Here is an 18,209-nt window from a genome sequence, read left to right as displayed (position 1 = left end):
ATTAAAGAACCATTTCTGAATAGCGCAGTCTGCAACAGGATATTTAAATTATTCAAGTTAGAATATTTAATACCAAAAGCCAAAAAGAGAGAGAGAATAAAGACTGGATTGAGAGAAATTAAAACGATTGAAAAAACATTAATGTTTAAAATCTCTAACATCTCAAGGAATGAGATTCCACACATAAAAGTTAATTTTCAGTATCAGTGAGGTGATTTAAGACTAAACATGCTATCAAAAGGGTTCTTATACTCAAATGGACAACACTAACTTTTTCTTGTATCTATCAAGGGCAGCAATTTGTCATGTTAATTTGAATTTGAATGGTAAGTCTGCGGGAGATGCCAATATTGTGCAGCTTTTGAAGGAGCAGGGAAACTCGGACATCATCTTCTTCATTTCAGTGTTTAACTGTAGATGTGCAGTCATTGGAAGTTGCTGTCTGATTTCCACTAAGGGATGAGCGCTATTAGCTTTACCATTATTTTTACTGCCAAATCTGGCCAACCTTCTTATAAGTCAGCTATATTTTGGCTTATTGTTTTATTCTCCACAGGTAATATCTCAATACAATGTTTCAAGGATATTCACCAGGTCATGTTCCTCCTAATAAAGTTTAACTCCCAGGCATTGTGTTATAATGATCGATCAATACATTAATGTCTAGAACAACAAATCCAAGGAAGTATGACATGATTAGCGTACAGATGGCAACATGTATCAGTGTGCACAGCTTGTACTGTATACATCAGGTGAACCATGAGGTTTGCAAAAATATTCCAATAAATGCTAATATTCCAGAAGGCCAGCACAGACACGATGGGCCAAATGACCTCTTTGTGCTGTAACGATTCTATGATTCTGTAAATGTCACAAGAGAATTAAACATTGATTGTTGTTATAGTAATGAATGAAACTGGTTTAAGAGTTAAGCGGCAAGTTTAAATTGACAAGCCCTTGAGGTGCCCGTGCGATGTTCGGGTCAGTGCATGGGCACAATGGACAGGTGGGTAGGACTTATTTATATAAACCTCATCCACGGGCGGGATAGGAGGGCTCAGTGGGGTCGTGATTGTGCTCTGTCAAATATTGTTTTTTCAAAGTTACTGATACTTGTCTGTGTGATCTGAAGTACTTCAAAACGCATGCCAACTGCTTGGTCTGGATTCACAACCTTCAAGTCAGCACTCTGCAGTAAGGAATCTTTTTTGGGCCTGCAGGTTTCAGAAGCTTTCCTTTAGCCTGGGAATTGGAGCTGAACTCTCCAGTGGAGGCACCTCCTACTCCGGGAGGGCTAGAAGGGGGAGGAGGCCAGGAATGCACATTCAGCCTCCAGGGGGAGCCATCTTTGGGAGGACAGGTGCAGGCACAAGGGGTGCAGAGCCAACAGGTAAGTCCAAGGCAGAAGGGGCAGCAGAAAACATCACTATCCTGCTGCCAGGGTATACAGGTGGCAAAACAACTACCTCAATATGTCTGAGATGCAGTGCCAAAGGAGGCTCTGTCTCTCAAAGGATACAATCAATTATATGTGTCAGATGATTGGGCCTGAGATCTCCGCGAACTGTGTGGGTGGGCACCCCATGCCAGTGACTCAAAAGGTTACAGCTGCCCTCAACTTCTATGCCTCTGGCTCCTTCCAGGGGTCGGTGGGTGATCTTTGCGGTGTCTCCCAACCAGCTGTCCACACTTGTGTCAAGCAGATTACAGACGCTCTGTTCAGGTGTGCATTGACCTTCATCCACTACCGTTGGGACCAGGCAAGCCAGACACAGTGAACCAGAGGCTTTGTGGCCATTGCTGGCTTCCTCCAAATCAAGGGTGCAATAGACTGTACACATGTGGCCATCAAGGCGCCAGTAGATGAGTCTTCATCAACAGGAACGGCTTCCACTCCATGAACGTGCAGATAGTGTGTGATCACAGGATGCTGATTCTACAAGTCTGTGCAAGGTACCCAGGCAGCTCCCACGACACCTACATCCTCAGACACTCCCAGCCCCGCTCTTCAGTGCTCCAGCCCAGCTTGATGGATGGCTGCTGGGTGACAAGGGCTATCTCCTCAGAAGGTGGATCATGATGCCTCTCCGCCATTCAAGAACAGAAGCTGAGCAGTGGTACAATAGGAGCCATGCCTCCACAAGGGCTGTGGTGGAGAGAGCCATTGGTTTTCTCAAGATGCGCTTCGATGCCTGGACCCGATCAGGGGTTGCACTCCAGTACCCCCCAGATCATGTGTTGCTTTTAGTGGTTGCATTTAACATGGAGACAATGTCAATGTGCATCCCTGTACCCCGGATCATTATGTGCTCATCCTTCTGTAAGCAATGGTCAAGCCATGTTGCAAACTTCAATCACTAAACATTCAGCACTGCCATGGCTGTTGGGAGAGCAATGGTAACCTCACTGCTGGGCATACATAACCGCCTGTGGCACCCTAGCCTCACCGACACCAGTGGACCTGGGCACATGGCACCTCTCCAAATTTAGGGCCTCCTGCTTGAAGCAGCTGAGAATCACCAACTGGGCCGGCCCTCCGCCAGTCCTCACCTGCTTGGCAGCATTATGTGCATTCTTCTCCTGAAAAGGAAAGAAGGGCATTGATTAGTGCTACTTGTACCTGGACTCTCTTTGTGGACAGCCCACCCCAACCAGAGTGGGACATTGCAGGGCTCCAGTACCTCCTCACCCTGCTGCTGTCGAACACTCACACAAAGATGGTGGCCTGTTCCCCCCCCCCCCCCCCCCCCACCAATCCCCTTGGCCAAATGCTGCCTGCATCATGAGGCATCACGCGGTCTAACCTTCTATAGCAAGGAGGCGCAAGCATGTGGAGCGCAGAGGACAGCAGATTGATCAGTGCCATGCCACATTGAAGCTTCCCTCCCAGCATGTCATCACCCTGGCTTTGACATGTCCTGGAGTTCCAGCACTGCGCCTAGGTGCAGCTCCTCCAGGTTGCCCCCAAAACAGTAATGTGGGTCTCAGTATACCACATGCTGCAGGTGCAGAACCCATCTCTTCACCACCCTCTCAGGGTGACCTCGGCATGGGCAATATCTGCTGGCCCACCCAGCGAAGGACACACGCTGTCAATGATTCAATGCAGTCACTACACTCAGACTTGGCAGGGGTTGTTGGGGGAGGGGTTGCCAGGGGGTAAAACCTACCTGCTGGGTTAAGTGACCAATGCCATGGTGCTCACCCTTCCCGAGCACAACAGGTCATTGAAGCGCTTGTGGCACTGGATTCAAGCGCGTCGCACCACATTGTGAGCTCAAGATCTCCACCACCTCCTCCCAGGCACGTTTGGGCATGGAGGAGGGGGCTTCCTCCTCCTGTCCTGGGGTACAGGCACCTCTCACAGTGCTGACACCTCCTCGAGGAGGGCAGCAAGGCAATCATCAGAAAAATGAGGGGCACAGTGCCACCCTGCCTGGCCTAACCACAACGCTCTGGGAAGCCCTTCCACTGGACACAATTCACAACCTTTGAAAGGCAGCAGCAGCTTTTTAAAACAGGCCGCCGGGTCACCATTGGACCCGGCGGTCATTGCAGACCCACCGCCGCCTGCCCACTCCCACTCTCCTTGGGGGCAGCAATTCACGCTGGGCGGGCCTTAATTGGCCCACCTGTGTAAAATGGTGGCGTGGACCTGATTGCGGGTAGCGATCGGGTCCGTGCCCACCCGTGCCTGCACCACCTGCCCGATAGGCAGAAAATTCTGTCCATAGGAACAAGCCATTTGACCCATCAACTTTATGCAGGTATTTTTTTCCACGTGAAATATTGAGAATATAACAGTCTAACAACTGAAATATAATAACACATATTTTGAAAATCTCCCTTCTGAACAAAATATTTCAGAGGTTGTTCTGGACCTGCATCTGGTTACATTCACCAGGTAACACACTGAACAGTATCACACTAAATGAATGACAGTAGAAAAGAATTTTCACAAAGGTAAAACATTTAATTGATCACATGCAACTTTCAAGATTCAAAATTGTTTAAAGTTGCTTGGTGCTCTGGGGATGGATCAGAGGGTTATCCAGTGAGAGGCTCAGTAATGTATGCTTGGAAGGTCCCAGTTTTGATTCCTGATTTTGCTGTTAATTGAGTTCAGCCAGGTTAGGGGTAGAGTTCACCAACTAGCTTCAAAGCCCTGGGTTACAAAGCAGCTACCTGATGAAAGTACCTACGTGGATGTGTGTGAGGATAGGTTCAATTGTGGCTGCTATACTCCCATGATTGAATAGCTTATTCATTGCCTAGCTCATGCATGAAAACTAGACATTTGGGTGAGATAACAGATAACAAAAACAATGGGTGGAACTAGATTCCAACAAATGGACAACATCTACAAGAATGGGTGAAGGGAGAATATTGGCAAGACAAGGATAAAAAAAAAGTTTGACATGAATCACCTATTCAAGAACTGGATAACTTGCTGACACAGCATCTTGCTCCCACCAAAGCTATTTTAAGAGGATTTCTCATATTCTGACTCAAATTTTTGAAAGATGCAACTCTATTGCTTACGGAGGAGTGTAGATCACAGAGCTCTAAAGATAATATTTTTTCTGTCACTTTGGTCTAAAATATATTACAGCTATGTTAGCATTTAAAATCCCCAGCAGGTGCTTATTTAAAACATTCAATAATTAGACAAATGTACGAAGTCTAAGTTTCTCTTTAGGAGAATTTTTAAATTGCAATTTGAAAACAGGAGAAAACCCAAGCCAGAGATAGACAGCTTATAAAATTTTTATTTGCAACTTTTTCTGTGTAACACAAGCAGGTCTAGACTGTTCCAAAAGCTCTTAAATGATTATCTACAGCACCAATTAACACCACTGCCAAGCAGTTAATAGTTAATAGGAATTTGCTTCAACTGATGGAAAGAACCACAGCAATTTATTCCTTGTATTAAAAGTACCAACGAACATTAACAGGACAAGGGAAACTGGAGCGCTGCCAGAAAAATATGCAGATCTACAGAGGCCCTGCTGCTCTGCAGGGAATTAATTAAACATTTCTCTCCAAAGTGTCACTCCATTCTGCAGACACAAATTACAAACTTGTGTCTAAAAGGATAATTAAACAGATCAAATTTAGAAATGACACACGAGATGCACAATTTCATCTGCTGATAAGCAACATATCCAGAATTTGTCAGTGGACCAGCTCGTAACTGTCCCTTGTATTCAGATATTTTTATTAAGGAAATTTTAATTATCTATAAACAAGAGATGTCATGGTTAATGTGAAATAAAACTGCAGTCACCATATTATTACATTAAATAGAAAAACTGTTAATGGTGATGAAAAGAACGAGACATTGCACAGACAATGCAAATTGTGTAACCTTGCTTGCTTTAATTTAACATTTGCACGTTTTGATAATTATTATACAAGGTATATATTTAAAAAGATATTACCCGGGCCTATGTCTGAATGTCCTTTCAATTAATGAAAAAAATAACTCCAGACACCAACTATGGCACAGACAGGGCTATTTTCTGCCTTGCTTCAGTTGATCTCTGAACCAAAATTCTAAAGGAGTTCCATACTTTGGAGAAGAAGTTGTGATATTCATTTTCTCCTTTACTCATGGTCTCCCTGGGCTACAGACAGGGCTGGGGTGAACTGGAAGCTACAGCAAAATGTAAGCTATTGCAAAATCTCTGGCAATGTGGTCCTGTGACCAGCTAGGTGTGAGAGCAGCCTAAGTTGGAGCTTATGCCATGTGAGCAAGCACCTGGTCTTTGCTCAGTCTCTCCCTGGGAAGGAAGCTGAAATCAGATGATTATTGCATGAGGGACTGTAGGTGGAGATTTGTGTGGTACCACTCCATCCCCAGCACACCAACTTGCTGAACCACCAAATAACTAACCTATAACAAAAGGATTTTTCAGTATTTGATAATTAGAATGCCACATGGAAACATTGTTGGGGAATTTTGTAATACATGAGAATACTACAAAAGCATTAAACAAACCAACCACAACTCCAAATGGTTCAAAAAGAATGAGTCCCAGATACTTACTCAAATTGACAGCCTTCGTGAGGTATGGCTGGATAGCTCTGATGTCACCTTTTTATTTCAAGTTGCCAAGCTGCTTTTGGGCTTGCATTTTACAACAATTACAAGATTTCACACAAGCAGTGACTTCCACTAGGACAGTAAATGCATTTACAACCCTCTCTAAGATATTGCACTACCTGAAGCAAATGTAGAACAATCTTCAGCTTATGCGGGACAAATGAGTTACTGTTCTCATCCACCGACTTCAGTTCAAATAAAACTAACTTAAAGATTTTTTGACTGCGTAGAGGGAAGATGAGGGGTGGGGGAGGGGTTGGCAATTCCATTCTGTTCCACATAAGATACAATACTGTTTTAAACAATTATTTCTCACAAGCAGCTACAATTTTACATTATTAGAGTCTGACCAAAACAGCAACACAGTAATAGTTTAGGTACAGCATTAGATCTCAGAAGTCAGTGTGAGAATTAACTTAAGTCAAGCTAGTAGGCTAAGGCCACAGAAATGAGGAATCCGTTTGTTTGGCTGCCGCTGATTGTGTTCCGCATGCTCAAATGTCTGATAAAAATTTCCATCAGTCCAATACTTGAGGAAGGTAACACTGTTCAGTCTGCAACAACTCTCTGTTTGGTGGTGTCATATGACCGGATCATGTCACTCTGTGAAACCACACCATGTTCCTCTTGAGAAAAGGCGTAGCCATCTGAAACAGAACAACATATTAAACACTACTGATATGCATATCTAATGCTCTATTTATTTTGTGAAACCATTTCCAGGTCCAGTTAAAGGACCCTTCTTAAATTATATAGCAACGCACACTATTGGTTGCTGTAGCAAACTAATGTCCTAGGTCCATATATACTGGGGTAGGGTGTACCTCATGGGAAGAGATGATTCGCAATGTCAAGGGTTTAAGGTATAAAGAAAAGTTAATGAATATGTGTTCAAATAATTTTTTAGAAAGGTAATCTAACTGCAATTTTCAAGATTATAGAAAGAAAATTGACAAAGCAGTGCCAAGAAATTTCTTTCCTATTTTGAAGGATTTAAATAACAAGGACAAAAATAAAAATTATGAAGTTTGGTGTAAGAAACAAACCAAGCGGAAGAGCTGGTGCCCAATGTGGAAAGAGGGCCCTTGAGGCGCCCCACCAACCTGCCCGGCTTTCTCCAGGCCCTTGAACCCGTCCTGCCTGCGAGGGATGAGGATGCACTGGCCACCCTCGACCACAACCCCCCAAACACCCCCCCCCTCCCCCCCCTAAAACTGCGAAGTGGTCAGGAGCGGGCATGCCGACCTGGGAATTTTACAGGCTTCCTTGCTGGCAAACACACTAGTGGGGAACCATAAAATTCTGCCCATAAACTTGAGCTCATAACCTGCACCAATTTCTGTTCACCCTTTACCACTGTGCTCGTTGACCCAAATTAACTACCAGTCTGGCAATGTCTCAATTTTAAACTTTTTATCCTTGTTTTCAATTCCCTCCATGCTTGCACCACTTCCCATCTATGTAACCTCCTCCAGCCCTGCGAACTTCTGAGATATCTGTTCTCCTCCAATTCTGGCCTCCTGCGCATCCCTGATTTCCATTGCTCCACCATTAATGGCCATGCCTTCGGTTGCCTAGACCCTAAAAGAATTTCTTTCTGCCTCTCTACCTTTCTCTCCTCCTTAAAACCAAGCTTTTTGACCTGTCCTTGTATCTCCTTATGTGGCTCAGTGTCAACTTATTGTTTTGTAATGATCATGTGAAGTGCCTTGGGATGTTATACCATGTTTAAGGTGCTATATAAAATGTTAAGAGGTGGGATTGAATTATAAAAGAAGGAAAAGCTTGCCAATCCCTTCCTGTTATTATGTAATTCTTGGACTCTATTTGCTTTTCAAATCAACTGTGTACATTGTGTGGCGTTTCTAAGGGAGCCAGCTATTTTATATGTAGCAGAGGAAAGTTTTACGCAAGCTAGCAAGTGCTAGGTGTGCTGCTGGCTTGTATGGGGAAGCTAAGCAGTTCATCGCCACTGGCCAAACAATATATCTGCCTTTGATGTGCATGTGACATTAGGCAGCAGCAGTGCCATCTCAACTACAATGTCAGTTTACCAACAGTGGTTGAGTGAACTTAATGTAAATATAGTTGTAACTCTTTCGAGTACAAACACGTTTCCATCTGTTCCTATTCAGATGAAGTTACATTGTTTCATAGTTTGCCATTGTGAGATTTGAACTCTTGATCTTGGGGTTACAAGCCCAGTTCCATAACCACTTGGCTAAGTGAACTTCAAAATAGCCCACTTATAACTGTTGTCTAGTTGTAGGTTGTCTCAAATTCTTTTCAATAGTTTCAGAACTGGCATTTATATAATACAAATATACGTGGGAAAAAACATACAAGGAGTTAATTTGTGTATAAACTTAGTACACAGTTCATCCTATAAGCTTCAATTCCTGTGGGGTTTGGTCAATAATAATTCAGTTGTAAATTCAAAACAAACATTGGCAGAAATGGATAAGTTATGCCTAAACCTAAGATTTATTTTGCTGATCTAACCGAACTGAAAACAATACAAAAGCCTGCATTTAGCCATAATAATGAATGGGATAATGGATGCCATATCTCTGTACTAAAGATCTGGTGAGAGGGCGTTTGTGATCTTATTGAATGGCAGAACAGGCTTGAGATCTAAATAACCTGCTCTTGTTCCTATGAATGTGTTTTTTTTAACCAAACTTTCCTCCTTGTTTTAACATCAGTGTTGTACAGCAATACACTCCCTTTTCCAGCTTCTAAGCTATTGTTTTCCTTGATTTATTTATTTGCTTCTTTCTCTCCTCTTCACCTGAAAGTAGTGACTAATGCAGTGTTATGGATCCATGGAGACCAGTCATCCTCTGATGTCTCATCCAAGTGGCCACTCTTCAAGTAAAAATGAGTGAGTGTTGATAGGCTACCTGGCTGATTCTGTCCTAACTTAAGTGCACTTTCCAGCAGGTTTAGTTTAGTTTAGCTTGGTTTAGTTGGTAACCATCATCTTGCTCAATGATCGCGAGTTCAATCCACCCTCCAGGCTTCAGCACTTAAATAGGTTGACAGTTTTGGGCAGTGCTGAGGGAGTGTTGCATTATTGGAAGTGCCATCTTTTGGATGAAACGGAGGCCCTATCTAATTGTTCCGCTATTCAAGATGGATATTAAGCAGGAGCAATCAATTCACCAACATTATTCCCCTAACCAAGATAGACAAAAATAAATTAAATGGTCATTGATCTGGTCACTGTGGGATCTTTCCATGTGAAAACTGCCATGTCTGCAAACATAATGATAACTTCAAAGAGTATGCAAAGATATTTAGGATGCTTCTAAAGCTTGTAATAAAGTGCTTTATAGATGCAAGCCTTTCCTTTAAGGATGACGAGTCATTGATAACCATCAAAAACCTTGATCTCCTGTTCCTAATTCAAAGGTGCTGAACTAACTGTAGTAACTTGACTGCTTCTCTGAATAAATGGCTAGCACAGTACAGACTGGGTACCAAACCTGGGACCTCTTTGACCTCTATTGGGTAGGTTACATAATCACAAAATTATCAGGAGAAATTTGACCATTTTGATTGTTCCTTTACATCTTAGGCTATGCAGCAAGCCTTAATCAAGAAAGGAGGTAACCTATTCAAAGGCCCCAGTCAGCACTGTTCTCTTGCCATCTTCCAGATGATGCCCGAGTGTTATACAGGCTATCCCACCCTTTGATTTTCTTCTCCACTAACCACCTAATTGAGATATTGGCTTTGTTGTGGGGAAAGCATCTGCACTTTAATCCACAATTAGAAGACTCCTTCCTTGAACAGGAACAGTCACAGTTCAAAACGCACAACCCCAGAAACTTGGGCCAGTCTGTATTGGGACAGCATGATTAGTTTCACCTTTTTTTAGTTAATATTACACACCTAATAAACAGCAATGTGGTCAACAGCTAACCACAGATAACATATACATCACTCCAGTTCATAAAACAGGATGGGTCAGAGTGGAGATCCTCACCTTGTGGTGTTAGACCCCTCAATAAGAATTTAAAACTTGATGCAGAATTTTTCATTTTCAATTAAAATTCACCGAAAAGCTGATCTTAATTTGTGTGTACCTGTAGTGCTTGTTCATAAAATGAATTCAGTAACATACTAGCAACAATTTCCTATATACAAATAATATTCTTTCACAATAGGATTTGGTGTATTTGCTAGTAGCTCACTACAACTATTCATCATTGCCTCCAATGTGCCAGTTCAGCCTTTGGCCAACTGAAGAAGAGTATTTGAGGACCAAGGTCTCAAACTCAAGACTAAGGTCATGGTTTACCAGGCAACATTGATCCCTGTGCTCCTATATGCTTTGGAGACTTGGACACCCTACAGCAGGCACCTTAAAGCACTGGAGAAGTACCATCACCATCGCAAGATCCTTCAAATCCAGTGGCAAGAAAGGCAGTCCAACAACAGAGCCCTCTCCATAGCCAATATACCCAACATAGAGGAACAAATCATTCAAAACCAGGTCCATTGGGTGGGACATGTTGTTCATATGCCTGACTCCAGACTCCCGAAGCAATTGCTCTACTTGGAACTTGGTCATGGCAGGAGACTCCCAGGAGGACAGTGGAAACACTTTAGGGATGTCCTCAAAGCATCCCTGAAGAGGTTAAACATCCCCATCAATTCATGGGAATTCGTGGCTTGTGACCGACCAAAATGGAGAAGTTTTATTATGAAGGGACCAAACATATTAAGAGACTTCAATGGGAGCATGCAGAAGTGAGACCGTGTCAGAGAGAGTGCACAAACCTCCCAACAACTCATCGGTCGGATCCTTCAAGCACCCCTAGCCCCTCTTGTGGCAGAGTCTGCAGATCGTGCACTGGACTTATCAGTCACCTCAGAACTCATCGAACTGGAATGGAAGCAAGTCATCCTCGAATCTGAGGGACTGCCTAAGAAGACAACTAAAACTATGAGAATGAAAGGTTGCATATTGTAGCATTAACTTCCCTGATTAGTTGTATAAATTACTGTGTTTCTGACTCAGAGGTTGAAAATGTCACTGCTGGTTGAGTTGTTATTCTTTACAACAGTGCGGCAAAATGCAGATGATATAAACAGGGGACTTTATGACACCTCTTCTTACAATATGGCTTTGGAGCTGGTTCTCAGATACTGCAATGTAATAAGGATCTATTATATAAATGTAACTCAGAAGAATAAAATTGCTTGAGCTAGTAAGCTATGAAATTCTACTCATGTTTTAAAGCATACAAATATCCTTTCCTCCTCCGTCTCTCCTCCAAATGTCCAACATCCTTAACCAGATCAAGAAAATTCTCATTGCTTTATAACTGTTTTATTCAATATGCCTCACACTAATTTCTGGTATCTATAACCAAGTAGCATTCCAAGGCAATGCACACAAACAACATTGCTCAGTCATCATCTCCAGGAATATGGGTGCAGCAAACTACTAACTCAATTACTTAATAACCTCACATCAAAGAGAGAATGGATTTTTTGTATCAAAATAAAATACATATGTGCCTATGTGGTTGAAGTATTTATGCTTTATTTTACCATCAGTCATTTACTGGTGTCAGTATTACAGGTTAGAAGCTTGCTAAAGGTTCGGACAGGCCTGGCATCTTGGCCTTAGACCTATACAGGATGTAAACTGATATGTATCATGCTGTGATGCTATGGGCTATTTGAAATGGATATCCTGAATGAACATGGAATAAAGATACCTTATGCAACTTTAGTCTCATATTCATTATTTCAATGAAGCTATCCTTCAAATGTCATTAGTGAGGTCAGGTGTGGGAAATCTTGAGGGATGTCAATTCCTGAGAAAACTTTTCCAGAGGAACTATGCAACTCTCTTCCCTTCCTGAATCCTAAATAGCAGGGCACAAACTTGCACCTATTACTGTTTTTCTTCCTTCTTGATTTTAACTTTAAAATAAATGGCCTCTCTGCAAACAGTCTGGAATTTGCACTTAGCATCAGAGGTTAACATTTGTTAATTATCAAAGAAAAAATACAAACTAAAAGGAAAGATTACCCAAAGCATAATCACAAAGCTACCATTACATAGATAAGGCTACTGAAAATAATTACTTTCTAAAAAAAAAAGGAAAGGGAGAAAAATATAAGAGTAGACACCTAGTTTTTTTTGGGAGTATCAGAAAATAAAGCTCAATGCTCCTCCCACATGTCAGTAGGAAAATGCAGCTCATGATATGGTACTGAATTATATAAGACAAGGTCCAAGGTTTGTGATGCATTTGCTACTAATCAGGGATGTATCAAATTAATAGAATTGCTCCTATACATGTAGGCTGGGAAGCCAGAGGTAGAGGTGGGGTGGGGAGCAGTGCGGAATAAGGTTACCTACTCCCAAAGACAATCCAATGACCCTTATTGGAAAGTGCATGAGTGTGGGCTTTGGCCAAGGAAAGGACTGAACTTGCCTTTAATCCCCTCTGCCGATGATCTTTAACAAGCCACCATCCTGGCAATATCCTGGAGGGCTCCCATAAGCCAGATATGTAGGTATGAACATATGGCTCATTTAGATAAACAGGCAGCTATCACTGAAAGACTTTAAAAAAAATACTACCCAGGGAAATGAAACTGGGCTAAGGACAGCAGCTGCTTTTTCAGCAAATGCCTGGCAGCTAAATGAAATGAAGGAAGTTTACTTAATTGCAAAGTGAAAGTAAGCATTAATAGATCCAAGGCTTGATAGGTTCCTAGGCAAACTAACTGAGGCCACAGATTGGGCAAATAAATGTTTGGTAAGGTATAACACTGATATTGTTGTTGCAATACCAAAGATTCATCTTCAGAAATCTAAGAACTTTGTTTGCTTTGGATGTTATCTGCTGAATGTGGAATCCCATTGAAGATTGTTTTTAAGATTGACAGTTTTTGAGCGGTTTGTTTGGATTGAAATCACAATTGGCCTAAAGTTTTTGAGGACTACAAAAAATAAGACTTCTCCAGGCCTTTAATATTAGCAGCTGCAACACAATCAATTATAAAATAGCCCTGAGTTTAGAGAAGGGAGCACTGAAATGAAACTAAACAAAACCACTTTGTCACTGTAAGTCTGTCGTGATTTTCAGCCAATGGATTATGATGTTTAGTACCTGTTTTCCCATTCAGTGAAATAAAGTATGGATAACTGCCAATCCCATTGGGAATTCCAGATAGCCAGATAATTATTTTTATGAGGGTGTGGGTTGGTATCAGTTGAAGCCTAGAGAGGAAGTGTTTATGGCAATCAAAGGAATACTTTTCACTGTTATATTTTGGAGAACAATGTTCTTTCTCTGGAGCACTGTTTTTGGGAGTGAAAACTGTGGAATAGCCCTTATGGTCTGTTAATTCTGCTTTTGCCTTAAGTATTTTCAATTTTTTGCCATCAATCAACAGCAATGAATGAACTCAATCTCAAATGGACATCCAGGCTACTATCAGTTTTCTCTCACTCTACTATAATAACTTTAATAGGGCATTACACTGGTTTAGACACTTCAGGGCCCCCACTACATTCAGTAATTCAAACTGAATGTTCATTCATTTCCAGCTGGACAGTTTATTTAATATACCTAGTTTTTATCAAGGCCATAAGATGAAGGAGCAGAAGCAGGCTATTCAGCCCATTGAGTCTGCTCCGCCATTTAATGAGATCATGGCTGATCTGATAATCCTCAACTCCACTTTCCTGCCTTTTCCCCATAACCCTTGATTCCCTTACTGATTAAAAATCTGTCTATATCAGCCTTGAATACACTTAATGACCCAGCCTCTACAGCCCTCTGTGGTAAAGAATTCCAGAGATTAACAGCCCTCTGAGAGAAGAAATTCCTCCTCACCTCTGTTTTAAATGGGTGACCTCTTACTCTGAGATTATGCCCTCTGGTCCTAGACTGTCCTACAAGGGGAAACAACCTCTCAGCATCTACCCTGTCAAGCCCCCTAAGAATTGTATATGCTTCAACAAGGTCGCCTCTCATTCTTCTAAACTCCAATGAGTACACACCCAACCTACTCAACCTCTCCTCATAAGCAAATCCCTTCATACCTGAGATCAACCTAGTGAACCTTCTCTGGACTGCTTCCAATGCCAGTATATCTTTCCTTAGATAAGGGGACCAAAACTATTCAAAGTATTCTAGGTGTGGTCTAACTAGTGCATTGTATAGTTTTAGCAAGACTTCCCTATTTTTATACTCCGTTCCCTTTGAAATAAAGGCCAACATTCCACTTGCCTTCCCTATTACCTGCTAAACTTGTATGTTAGCTTTTTTGGATTCATGTACAAGGACTCCCAAATCCCTATGTGCTGCAGCTTTCTGCAGTCTTTCTCCATTTAAATAATATTCAGCTCCCCTATTCTTCCTGCCAAAGTGCATAACCTCACATTTTCCCACATTATATTCCATCTGCCAAGTTTTGCCCACTCACTTAACCTGTCTATTTCCCTCTGTAGACCCTTTGTGTCATCCTCACCACTTGCCTTCCCAACTATTTTTGTGTCATTCCCAAACTTAGCGATAGTACATTCACTTCCTTCATCTAAGTCATTAATATATATTGTAAATAATTGTGGCCCCAGCACTGATCCCTGTGGCACTCCACTAGTTACAGTTTGCCATCCTGAAAATGCCCCCCCCCATCCCAACTCTCTGTCTTCTATTAGCTAGCCAATCCTCTATCTATGCTAATATACTACCCCTAACTCCATCGGCTCTTATCTTATTAAGTAGCCTTGTATGCTACATAATCAAACACCTTTTGAAAATCCTAAGGTATTACATCTACTGGTTCCCCCTTATCCATCCTGTTTGTTAGCTCCTCAAAGAATTCTAATAAATTTGTCAGACATGATTTCCCCTTTATGAAGCCATGCTGACTCTGCTCGATTATATTATGCATTTCTAAATTATCTGCTTTTACATCCTTTACAATAGACTCTAACATTTTCTCAATGACAGATGTTAAGCTAACTGGCCTATAGTTACCCGTTTTTTGTCTCCCTCCCTTTTTGAATAAGGACATTACTTTGGCAGTTCTCCAATCCTCTGGGACTTTTCCAGAATCTAAGGATTCTTGGAAGATTACTACCAGTGCATCCACTATATATGTAGCTACTTTCTTTAATATCCTAGGATGCAACCCATCAAGTCCAGGGGACATATCGGCCTTTAGCCCCATTAGGTTCCCTAGTACTTTTTCTCTAGTGATAGTTATTGCATTTATTTCCACACCCCCCCCCCCCTTTTACCCCTTGATTATTTAGTATTTTTGGAATACTATTAATATCTTCTACCATGAAGACTGATGCCAAGTATTTATTCAAGTCCTCTGCCACTTCCTGGTTCCCCATTATTATTTCCCCAGCCTTGTTCTCTAAGGGACCTATGTTGAATGTGGCCTCTCTCTTCCATTTTATATATTTAACTCTCTGTTTTTATATTATTTGCTAGTTTACCCTCAAAGGTTATTTTCTCCCTCTTTATTTTGTTTTTGGTCATTGATTGTTGGTTTTTAAAACTTTCCCAATCCTTTGGCTTACCACTAGTCTTTGCCACATTGTACGCTTTGTCTTTCAATTTGATGCTATCCTTAACTTCCTTGGTTAACTATGGTTGGTTTATCCTCTTCCTAGAATCCTTCTTCCTCACTGGGATACATCTTTGTTGTGAGTCATGAAATATTTTCTTAAACTTCTGCCATTGTTCATCAACCGTCTTTTCTGCTAAACTCCTTTCCCAGTCCACTCCAGCAAACTTTGCCCTCATTCCTTTGTAATTACCCTTATCTAAGTTTAGCATGGCTGTTTCTGACCCAAGTTTCTCACTCTTAAATTGAATGCTAAATTCCACCATGTTATGGTCACTGTTTCCTAGGGGATCTTTTACTATGAAATCATTTATTAAACCGGCCTTATTACACATTACCAGGTCCAAAATAGCCTCAACCCTAGTTGGATCCACAACATATTGTTCTAGGAAACTGTCCTGAAAATACTATGAGTTTTTGCTCTTGGCTACCTTTGCCAATTTGATTTTCCCAATCTACATGAAGATTAAAATCACCCATGATTAATGGACTGCCTTTTTGACATGCCCACATTACTTCCTGATTTATTGTCTGTCCTACAGTAAAGCGACTGTCAGGGGGCCTATAGACTTCTCCCACCAGTGTCTTCCTACCCTTGTTATTTCTTACCTCCACCCATATGAAATCTACATCTTCCAATTCAAGATCATTTTTTGCTATCATACTTATTACATCTCATACTAACCAAGCTATCCCAGTATCCTTTCCTCCCTGCATATCCTTTCAAAAAGTCACATACCCTTGAATATTTAGTTCCCAGCTTTGATCTCCTTGTAACCATGTCTCTGTAATGGCTATAAGATCATACCCGTTAACCTCTATTTGTGCTCTTAATTCATTTATTTTGTTCTGAATACTATGTGTATTTAAGAGCCATTAATTTTACCTTTTAATCATTTTTCCCCCTTTGATCCTATCTGCTGCTTTTTTGTATGTTTGTACACTCTGTCCCTTCCTGTCACACTCTGGGTATCAGTACCTAAATAGCTGCCCTGCAATGCTGCCATATCGCATACTTTGTAAGCATCCTATCCCTTCTCCACAACCCTCCCTACCTATTTAGTTTAAAGCCCTCTCTACAGCCCGAGTTATTTGAATTGCCAGGACACTGGTCCCAGCAGGGTTCAAGTGAAGCCTGTCCCACTGGAACAGCTCCCTTCTACCCCAGTACTGGTGCCAGTGTCCCATGAACTGAAACCCATTCCTCCCACACCACTCTTTGAGCTACACATTTAACTCCTTGACTTTAATTTACCTTATGCTAGTTTGCCCATGGCTCAGGTAGTAATTGTGAGATTATTATCTTGGAGATTCTGCTTTTTAATTTAGTTCCTAACTGTTCAAATTCTTTCACCAGAGCCCCCTTTCTAGCCCTATCAGTGTTGCTGGTACCAACATGGATGGCGACATCTCGAGCAACTGTCTCCCCCCCCGATGTGGTGCAATGTCTGTAGCTTGGAATCCGGCTCCTCAACTCGGATCCGAAGTTCCTTGAGCTGCAAACACTTACTACAGATTTACCTGGAAAAACTCAGCAAGTCTGGCAGCATCGGTGGAGAAGAAAAGAGTTGACGTTTCGAGTCCTTATGACCCTTCGACAGAACTGTCGAAGGGTCATGAGGACTCGAAACGTCAACCCTTTTCTTCTCCGCCGATGCTGCCAGGCCTGCTGAGTTTTTCCAGGTAATTCTGTTTTTGTTTTGGATTTCCAGCATCCGCAGTTTTTTGTTTTTATTACTTACTACAGATTTGTTTGCTCTGCATCGCCTTGGTGTCCAGCATTTCCCACATGCTGCAGCAGCAATATATCACCTGTCTTACCATCGCTATCGTATTTAATTTAATTTATTAATTAATCTAGTATCCCTGCTCTTTACAGTTGAAGTATCTCCCACTGTTTACGCTTTACTGTAATTATTTTTTTTACACGAGTATCGAACCGATACATAACAAGCTATTTTTAAGAGAAAAAATGACTAGCAGCCTAAACGCAGACTAAAGACCTTACTTTTACTTTAAAGCCTAGAAATATTCAACAATCCTGCTCACCAATCAGCTGGTCCCCGGACTCTTTTCATTTTCAAGCTCTTTAATGGTCTCTCATTTCTCTCTCCGCGTTCTTTAATGGCCTCTTGCCTCTCTCTTCCTCTGTGCTCTTTAATGGCCTCTCACCTCTCTCTCCCTCCGTGCTCTTTAATGGCCTCTCGCCTCTCTCTCCCTCCGTGCTCTTTAATGGCTTCTTGCCTCTCTCTCCCTCTGTGCTCTTTGATGGCCTCTCACCTCTCTTTCCCTCCGTGCTCTTTAATGGCCTCTCGCCTCTCTTTCTGTGCTCTTTAATGGCCTCTCGCCTCTCTCCCCCTCCGTGCTCTTTAATGGCCCCTCGCCTCTCTCTCTGCACTCTTTAATGGCCTCTTTTCTCTCTCTCTGCGCTCTTTAATGGCCTCTTTCCTCTCTCTCCACGCTCTTTAATGGCCTCTTGAAT

At 41.9% G+C, this 18,209-nt stretch overlaps 1 protein-coding gene across 2 annotated transcripts in view; it reads right to left on the bottom strand.

Annotated features, from left to right (window-relative positions):
- Positions 1 to 4,749: 4,749 nt before the first annotated feature.
- The window catches only part of atp8a2 (ATPase phospholipid transporting 8A2), a 631,244-nt gene continuing 617,784 nt past the window's right edge, over positions 4,750 to 18,209 (bottom strand). For both annotated transcript variants that reach the window (XM_041199633.1, XM_041199634.1), the window contains one exon: positions 4,750 to 6,753. In XM_041199633.1, coding sequence (XP_041055567.1) covers positions 6,656 to 6,753 — 98 coding nt within the window. In that variant the 3' untranslated portion in view covers positions 4,750 to 6,655. The remainder of the gene's footprint in view (positions 6,754 to 18,209) is intronic.

This window comes from Carcharodon carcharias, chromosome 11 (genome assembly GCF_017639515.1).
Source record: "Carcharodon carcharias isolate sCarCar2 chromosome 11, sCarCar2.pri, whole genome shotgun sequence".
NCBI lineage: Eukaryota > Metazoa > Chordata > Chondrichthyes > Lamniformes > Lamnidae > Carcharodon > Carcharodon carcharias.
Note: the sequence above shows the minus strand (reverse complement) of the source record. Positions and strands in the feature narration are given on the sequence as shown.